Raw genomic sequence first — 9193 nt, forward strand, 5'->3', positions numbered from 1 at the left:
GGTAATAACTTAATTTCGCTAAAACTGTTCATTACCTTAGTTATGACAGAGAACAAAAAAGTAACGAGGACGGACATTCTCCGCCCCTCCCTAGCTTTAGACACCGCGTCTCGCCCCGCACATTGACGGTCAGATTGACTGAACGGCAACAAGGCTGTCGGCGAGTCGTTTTCGGGCTAAGACGGCGTTGACATTTTAATGTTGTTTTCATTTATTCATTACGAAACTTGTACGTTAAAGTATAACATCATTGTATGTTACTATTTATTAATGATCGTCCATTGTGCTGTGAACGGCTGTTTATTGTAATCTAGCGGGACAAAGAGAGAAGTTTCTTTCATCTGAGACTCATTCAGTTATTGTTTTCTTCATTTATTCAGTGCTGAGTAATATATAACACATAGGAAGTGAATTTTTTTTTATTTTACGGGCCCTTTACAGGACGTCGGTTTGTTTGAAAAAACAAATATACGCAATCTAAATCCGGAAAAATAGTTTCATTTCCTATGTGTAACAATCGCGAAAACCTAACTCGAAATATATAATACAGATTTGTTATATCTCAATTAGATGTGATACAGTAGACAAAAGTTCTCGAATTTTCAATTTGTATTGCTGCTAAATACATAGTGAATGTAATTATTAACAAGTACCTAATGATAAAGTTGAAAACGCAATTTTAGATACCTTGGTTACCTTAATTAAAAGTACCTGTCCAAAATGTGACATTTTACACGCTTTAAAAATTTAAAAAAATATAAACCTAAGGATTATTCTAGTTAGTGAATTATTGAAAAATATAATATTATATTTACATAAATACCTAATGAACATGTGTAATTATTACTCTGACCACGTACGAGAAAGTGATAGGTAATCCTGCCACTTCGCACACACACTTGCGCTTGTGCTGATAGCGCCTTGCTGTATGTAGTAGTAGTAGGTAAATAACTTTTGACCATTGTATGGAGTACCCGGGGTGCGGTTATGATTTATGGTTTCATGGATTGTTTTGTAGGTATGATTCCACTAATTGCCCTGAGAAAACGCAGCATCCCTTGTATTTTCTTTTATGTTGGTGTATTCCTCGAAATTGTCTGTGGTACTAGTTGTTTTGAACACAGACGTGAAAATAGTTTCTTTATAGTAATGTTGCAACTGTATTGCGTATTAAAGGTGTGTTTGGAAATATTACTAGACTACGACGAAGTAATCAATTCGACTACTTCGTTGATTATATTAACATCAACGGTTGTATTGTCAGCAGACAGCATTTCTTTAAAAGGGGAAGGTTCAAATGCAATTTGTCTTCGTAACTCTTTATTCCTCTTACTGGTTATAACGATAATATTGTAATAAATTATAAAAAACCGTCTTAAATAAGAATTTATTGAGAGTTTTAACATGATTTCCGACAATTTAAAAAAGGGCAATGAATAATGACTAACCAAGATGGAACATGATTCTTGAGTAAATGAAGTGGCAATATATCTATTATTCATTGTTTTCTTGTAATTGGAGGCGCACTTCGTACTGGGAACGGTACCATATCCACCAGCCAAGAGCGTGTCGGGTCGCTGCTGACACTATCCAGCAATAGTAACAAACCTGTGCAAAAAGAAAAAGAAAATAATTCTACCATAATGATTAAGTCGCGTTTTGAGCAAGAATGTATAAAAAATACAATAAACATATTCCTTCAGACGGGTAACGCGGCATCTGCGGCAGAATTGGAAAGCAATTTTTTTTTATAATGTCAAGTGACTGGACAAACAAGTCATGCGCCTGATACGAAGCTACATGCCTGCCCATAACAGTCGTTGTGCCACTCAGAGCTTTAAATCGCAAAGATCTGAGGGGACTGCCACTGCGCCCGTCACCCTGAGACATAAGTTGACAAGTCCCATGTGCCTGTAATTTCACCACCCTTACTCTTAAACTACCGGAACATAGTTACACTGACATTACTGTTTGGCAGCAGAAATAGGTAAGGTGGCAGTACTACTCTGAACGAACTCTCATCACGAAAAGCTTTATAATTACTAATAATTGTAGAAACAACAAGCTGTTTATATTTAAAACTGTAACCTGTCTTTATGTTTCGTCGTAGAATAGTGAGCTCCAAATATGTTCACATTCTTCACAGACAGAACGAACAAGTTGTGTGCCTGCGCGCGATTAGCGACACGCCTGTCTATAGCAGTTGCAGCACCAATCTTAGGAGCACCGCCACTGCGCCCGTTACCCTGATACCGTTGACAATTCCTATGCGCCTGTGATTTCACACACATTTACCCTTCAAAACTGGAACGCAGTAATTCACACTACCGCTTGATGGCAGAATATAGAAATAAAATATGTTTATACATAATTAAATTTTTATTGAATTGATATTCAATTATTTTTTTGTGAAATTAGTCCACTAGTTTGTTATAATTATTAATACAAAGATCGAACACTCACAAAAAACACTCATAAAAAATTCCTTCGATCCGGTCGGATTCGAACCGACGTCTTCTTGCATACCGTGTCAGACGCTATACCAACTAAGCCACGGAACGAACCAACAGACCTCACGAATTTTTTTTTTAATACAAAAAAAAAAAGAAAATCGTGAGGTCCGTTGGTTTCTTTCCGTGAATCGAACCCGGGACTTCTGTGTGGAAGTCCAGCATAGTAACCATTCAGCCTCTAAGGCAGCTAAATATAACGAAGTCTGAGGAGACAGTGGAGTACATCAGACATTTAGCCAAATACACTCTGAGGAACGAGCGGTTGGAGTCCCGCCACAATGTGAATTTCAATTCGATACGGTGAGAGTACCGACCAAACATCTGTTGACCTTCATGGAGGAAGAATTTTGGCCGAAGGGTGTCATATATCGGCGATTCCACGGCCGGTTACCTAGCACCAGATTGCGCCACACGTCGCTGACAAGTGCACTACATGTAGATTAGTTATTTTGTTTATTTTATTGTTATATTATATTGTAGGTATGTTTCCTTAAGGTATATATTATACGAGTCTTATGCCCCACCTACGGTGGGGTCGGGCACAGCCTGCGGCGCGTGGTCGCTTTCAGATTACGGGGTGTGCTTATGCTCTTCGGTAGCACAGTGATTAGTACTATGGGCGCTTGATGAGGAGGTTCCAGATTCTTATTTTAGCCAATTTATGAAAAAAACATTTTTAAGTTGGCCTTGGTCAGCGCCTGGTCATTCTGGGTATTGCCTTCAGAATTATCGTTACTCTGGTACTTATAGTACAGGAAATTCCTTACTTTGGAACCAAAATTTTGAAGTGGTTGTCGGGCATTTTTTCCCTAAATACTTCTCTTTTTGGCATAGCTTCCAATAAAAAAGAATCTAACAGAGAGACGGTCGAGATACAACAACGCTATAAGTTGTATAAAGATATTATTTCCAGTTCTTAGTTTTTCGCGATTGTCACACATAGGAAATGAAACTGATTTTCCGGATTTAAATCGCGTATATTTGTTTTTTCAAATACTGTACCACCTCAGTCAATCGTGACCATGGGACCTTTAAACGGCCCGAAACGTCGGTTTGTTTGAAAAAACAAGTACAGTTTCATTTCCTATATTATTTCCACTACATCGGGAAGTATGCCTTACATTTTGAACAATTGTGAAATCTAGTCCCCGTATACTACCTACGTAAGGTGGCGTGCGGACGCTTAGGGCTTCGCCCTCCGCTACACCTCGGCCTACGGCCTCGGCACTTGACTTTAAAAAAATTAACATAGCTCTTTAATGGCGGCCATATTGATAAATGGCAAAAAGTAAATTTTGATTGTAAATTATTGTTAAACACCCATAAAGGTCCCCACATCCCGACTTTCAGCTGAAATAGAGCAAATTTCCATGTGCCGCCAAAAAGTTTGTATGACAGACATATTGAAAAATGGCGAAAAACCAAAATTTTGATCACAAATTATTATCTATTTCTACTGGCATTCACATGCCAATTTTCAGTCGAACCAGAGCAATTCTCTTTCGGCAGCTATTTTTAACAAAAAAAAAACACTTGTAGGCACTATTAGGCAGCCATATTAAAAAATTGCGAATAGAAATTTTTGACCCCAAATTATGATTAAGGACTCCTAAAGACCCTCGGATGCCAATTTTCAGCCGGATTGAAGCAAGTTTTTCTCCGGCCGCCATTTTGAAATCGCCATCTTGAATCTTTTTTTAACCCAGGCAGTTGACCAGTGTTACCCTCCATGACATTCCTTCGACCACTTCCTACCTATCTCTAATAGATTCGGTGATAGGAGGCTTTGAAATTTGTATGGCGGCCATCTTGTTTATTTGAATTTCGAACATTTTTTACTTCCCGCGGAAATTGACCAGGTTGTGTCTCATAAAAATGTACAAAAATCCCCCTCATGTATTATAGTTTTTGCAGGCCGTTGATCACTCGTTTACATTTTCCACATTCAGGTCCGCCTACAACTGTATAAATATCTTTTATCCACCATATCGGGAAGTATGCGTTCTATTTTTCTAAGTGAGTCTAAACTTGTAGCTTTATATATATATGTGTATATATAATGGGTCATGTGGCCTGAAATAGATGTCAAAATAAAAAAAAATAAATAAATAAAAATAGACAAATATTGAGTCGACTTGGTATATAGTCAAATAAAAAATAGTCCAAAATAGGCGACTTGACGTCGAGTTGCGGACACTAGGCACTTACACCTTATCATACCATCTTTATGGTTCCGATCAATACCGTTAATCTGACTACGTGGTTCTGACTAAGCCAAATATATGTATAATCATGGCGTCTGAGTAAGCAAGTGTGTAGTGAATATATTCACTATTAAGATTGTAATCTTAAGCTCCTTTTCCATAGGTTATCCTGTTTCTAAAATATCCGAGGGATGGTGAAATTACAAATTTAGCATAAATCTATCGATCACGGAACCACTCGCTATTGTCCGCCCAAATTCAATAAGGATAAGAACCTAATAATTTATTACTGCTATTACCAGTCCACTTCCATTCACATATCCGATAAATGACTGAAAGGATAACACTGGGATGGTATCGTCTACGTCTCGGATTGAGCAATTATATTTCACAAAATCGAATTGTTTCAAGTAAGGAATCAAGTTCAAAGTCGAATTGTTTCAAGTAACGATGCGAGTGGTTTCTTTCTTTGTTGGTTTTATTTGCCTGCACATTCAGCCGTCTAGAGGAAAGAGAGGGAGGCAGACACCCACGCACTATCACACACGCGGACATACACAAACATATACACGACCATTTATTTTAGTCATTTACAGTTAGTTATGAATTCTGTTTTCATAGTTTTAGTTCACATTTACTTTTCTACACAATATCCTAACCATAATATCACTATATTATATGTATATTTTGTATACGTCGTAAATTTCTGTAATTGGCTTTTGTACTGCCTATAACACATTTGTAAGATAAGTATAAAAATGCCGTAGAAACTTTGTTCTGTAAAAAATAAAATAATTAAGGATTGCAACCCGAAATGCAACCAAATGCATTATCACCATAACCATCACCAAACAAGTTACATTAACCTTTAACAAAATTTTGTTTATTTCAATAACTTTTTGTTTCAATATAGTTATTTTAATGAATATAATTTTAGTTTTACTAAAATTACTTATGATATTCATATATTTTTTATGAAAATACTCCACCAGTTTGTTGTTATTATTGATACAAAGATAGAACAACACAAGAAAAATTCCTTAGATCTGAGAGGACTCGAACTTCATATTCACTCGAAACTGTCATACCGGCGTGCCAGCTACCAAGAGTGTGCATTTTGGGGTATACTCACAAGTGTCATGCAAGCCAACACAAAGGTGGAAGCTAGTGGCCAAGGAGTCACGTGGATATCCTGGGTCATCAGACCTGCTAACGTACGGCCTGATAACCAAGCTGCCAGCACCGCGAGAGGAGACATCAACATTATGCCCAAGCTATCCACCATCAGCTGGAAAAATTATATGAAGTACAAGAATTCCTATTCTTCATAATCTTATATAAATGGTATTATGTGATGTATTCTGGTTGCGACAATTTAATTTCTATTTTTTAATTCGTAATTCTAAAATGTGACAAGAATTATAAGATAAATGTAGCAATTGTAAGTTTTATTTCTGATCTTTGACTTTTAGTGAATATTTATGTATGCATGTTTAAAATCATTAAAGAACTTTCATACCTAAGACTTTATACGCAATGGGCTTTATGCTCTAAACTAATTAAAATGATTATATTTATACTTCAACAGTGAAGTACGTGACGATATTAACTCAATTTTCTTGAATAGCAACGGTGAAATTTGTTGCATACTTCAGCATTCTTTGCATAGTGTCAATAAGCTTAAAAATAAAATAGAAGTAAATTACACGGATCTCCTTGGAGCAGAGGGGAGGTTTCATCACGATGTTTTTTTAACAACTAAATCTACTGATAGTTAGCATTCTCAACAGCACATTATTTGAAAGGAGTCAACGGTGACGGCTCACTAACGGGGACTCAAATGAAGTAAGTGTTCTCCTAACTATACTCTTGTCGAATTCGAAGTAGAATAAATGCCAATAAACAAGAAAATATGATTTTGTGGTTTTCACCTCACATAGTTTCACAGTAACCACATTCTCAATGTTTTCCCCGAAATTCGATTAGGCTATTGATAGCTGTCTATGCTAAATTTGTTCAATAGCATTAAGTAAGTTTCAAACCACTAGTAAGTGATTTAGAAGTAACATAATAATTACCACTAATTCGTAATTTATAAAACTGTGTCATGTTTAATGATTTTTTATGTGGATTGCAAACATCCCACATCATGATTATCAATAATTACAGTGGTATGAGTTTTTTGTTTTCCTGATATTTCGGAACGACCCCACGCCAAGCCCGTGATCATATAACCTTTACAAAATATCGTGAAAACAAAAAGAAATCATACCGTGGCTTACCACGGTACCACTTAATCTTTAATTAGTAGTAATAATTTAGTGTATAACCACGAAAGCTTGTCCGTAACAGTTGCAGTGCCACTGAGAACTTTAAATCGAAACATCTGAGGGGTACTGCCACTGCGCCCGTCACCCTGAGACATAAGTTGGCAAGTCCCATGTGCCCGTAATTACACCAGCACCCTTACCCTTTAAAACCGGACTGTAGTAATGCTCACATTACCGGTTAGCGGCAGTAATAGGTAAGGTACTTCTCTGGACGAACAAATTCACAAGGTGCTCTACTGCTACTAAAATATTATATAAAAGATAAAATAAGCTACATGTTCACTATAAGTACTAAATATGTAGCTAATGTAATAAGTTATCTTTAAGGTACGCAAATTATAGTTTTGAATACAGAAAATGAAGTGAATAACGATCTAGATCCGGAAAAAAGTTGAATTTCCGATGAGTAGTGACTGTTTGAATTTCCAACTGACAAAAAGACAACTTGACTTTATTCTGTTTATCCCACTAGTGCTGCGGACATTCTATTAACTTTCAAGTTTTTAAAGAAAATTGTAACAAGAATAATTGCTCTTCTTATTCTATATATTGTATATAATAAACACTATGTTCGTCAAAGTTTTAACGTATTTACATGTGTTTATTTCATTATTGATTATGAAATTTTTATTTGTTCCGGTAACAAACCCGTCATTTTAAACTTTATAAACAGCTAAGACCCTATAAACGAAGCTGTCCTTCAGTAGAATATTACAATTATTATTTTGAGTTAACGTATAATATTTCATCAGCGTTACAACGCTCTACTACTTCTTACAACGTGACTTCATTGCGATACTCGTTCAATTAACATACCATTGTAGCGTTATGAATACCAAACAATCAGTCTCAATCAACAATACAGATATTAGTTACAACAGGAAAATAAATTTACCTGTTTAGCATTTTGACTGAGGATCCACATAACCAAAGCTCTTGGAACACCGTATCTGTGTACTCTTCTAGTCACGTAGCGAGTGCCGCACAATTCACATCTCGACTTCCCAGATTCAGTTAGCCACCTTTCTAGACACTTCACATGAACGCGACCGACTGTACCGCGGCAAGAACAAGCTGATACTAACTGCCCGAGATCCGGAGACAATGCCTCCCCACCATGGCAAATTCTACACATATGGTCCATCGAGTGGTTACTCACTCTCTCCTCTCCAGTCGGTTCAGTATTAGACACGTTCACATGATCTATATACACCTCCAATTCCTGGTCAAAATCTATCGGATTTGTTCCTTGAGAAACTTTGTTTTCCTCTGTCTCAGTTTTAAGATGTTCGGCAATTATCATACGACGTTTGGGGCTCCTAACTTTTACTCGGTGATGACGAGGATGTTTTTCTCTACGAGGTACATCGGAAACAGTTTGTTTCGGATCTTTGCGTGAATCTGCAGTATCTCGTGCTTCACTTGCAACACTTGTTTCTACAACATCTCTTGTATCACTTGTTTCAACAGCACTTATCATGGCGTACAGATCTATGTTGCTGGAACTGGCTCCTACGTTTTTATCCTGGTTAATAGAGACATTTTTAAAAAGTGATATTGAGCTATCACACTCAGCGACCATTTCAAGAGGAGTTAGTTTACTTATGGTTGGATTGATCTTGTTTTTAATTTTATTTGATTTTGCAGCTAGGTTTAAGGTTTGAACTGCCATTTCCAGTTCAACGTCAGCATCGGAACGACTGCAAAATGATTAATTTAGTAAGTTAGATGATGGAGATTCAACGACTGAGGTACATAAAAACAGTATTTGATCAATTTTCAATTATTTTTAATTAAATTATTATTCTTATTATATTAGCTCCGTATGGGGCTTTTGATAATTTTTTACCTGGATTGCTGGCCATTTTGGATTTTATTTTGGTTCCGTCCAGCAATATCTCGTTGAACGGAAAATCGACGTCGTCTGGTATTTGGCATATTTTCACAAAAATTTTAATTTTTTTTATTATTTTACTAAAATTTAATGGAAATTTGTTCCTGCTTTCATTTTCATTTTTGTTGACAGTGATTTGTTATTTTTTCGTTTATATCAATCTTTGCAATCAGCTTTTATTCTATTTCAAAGAGAATATAATCACTTACGTTGCATTCTCCTTTGGTATTTTATGTTTTAATTATTTTTTTA

At 36.3% G+C, this 9193-nt stretch overlaps 1 protein-coding gene across 2 annotated transcripts; it reads right to left on the bottom strand.

The window, feature by feature from the left end:
- Positions 1 to 1313: 1313 nt before the first annotated feature.
- On the bottom strand, positions 1314 to 8991 carry LOC113231926. 2 transcript variants are annotated; one of them, XM_026466469.1, is made up of 4 exons: positions 8897 to 8991; positions 7943 to 8747; positions 5850 to 6002; positions 1314 to 1608 (listed from the first exon to the last, which is right to left on the bottom strand). In XM_026466469.1, the coding sequence occupies exons 1-4, from the start codon at positions 8983 to 8985 to the stop codon at positions 1495 to 1497; spliced, it is 1161 nt and encodes a 386-aa protein (XP_026322254.1). In that variant the 5' UTR covers positions 8986 to 8991; the 3' UTR covers positions 1314 to 1494. The 2 variants fall into 2 exon arrangements, with proteins under 2 accessions (XP_026322254.1, XP_026322253.1); XM_026466468.1 differs by having other exon boundaries at positions 1320 to 1608; positions 5850 to 6005.
- Between the last annotated feature and the right edge of the window lie 202 nt (positions 8992 to 9193).

The sequence above is a fragment of the Hyposmocoma kahamanoa genome, unplaced genomic scaffold (genome assembly GCF_003589595.1).
Source record: "Hyposmocoma kahamanoa isolate Upper Pololo Valley unplaced genomic scaffold, ASM358959v1 66, whole genome shotgun sequence".
Classification (NCBI taxonomy): Eukaryota; Metazoa; Arthropoda; class Insecta; order Lepidoptera; family Cosmopterigidae; genus Hyposmocoma; species Hyposmocoma kahamanoa.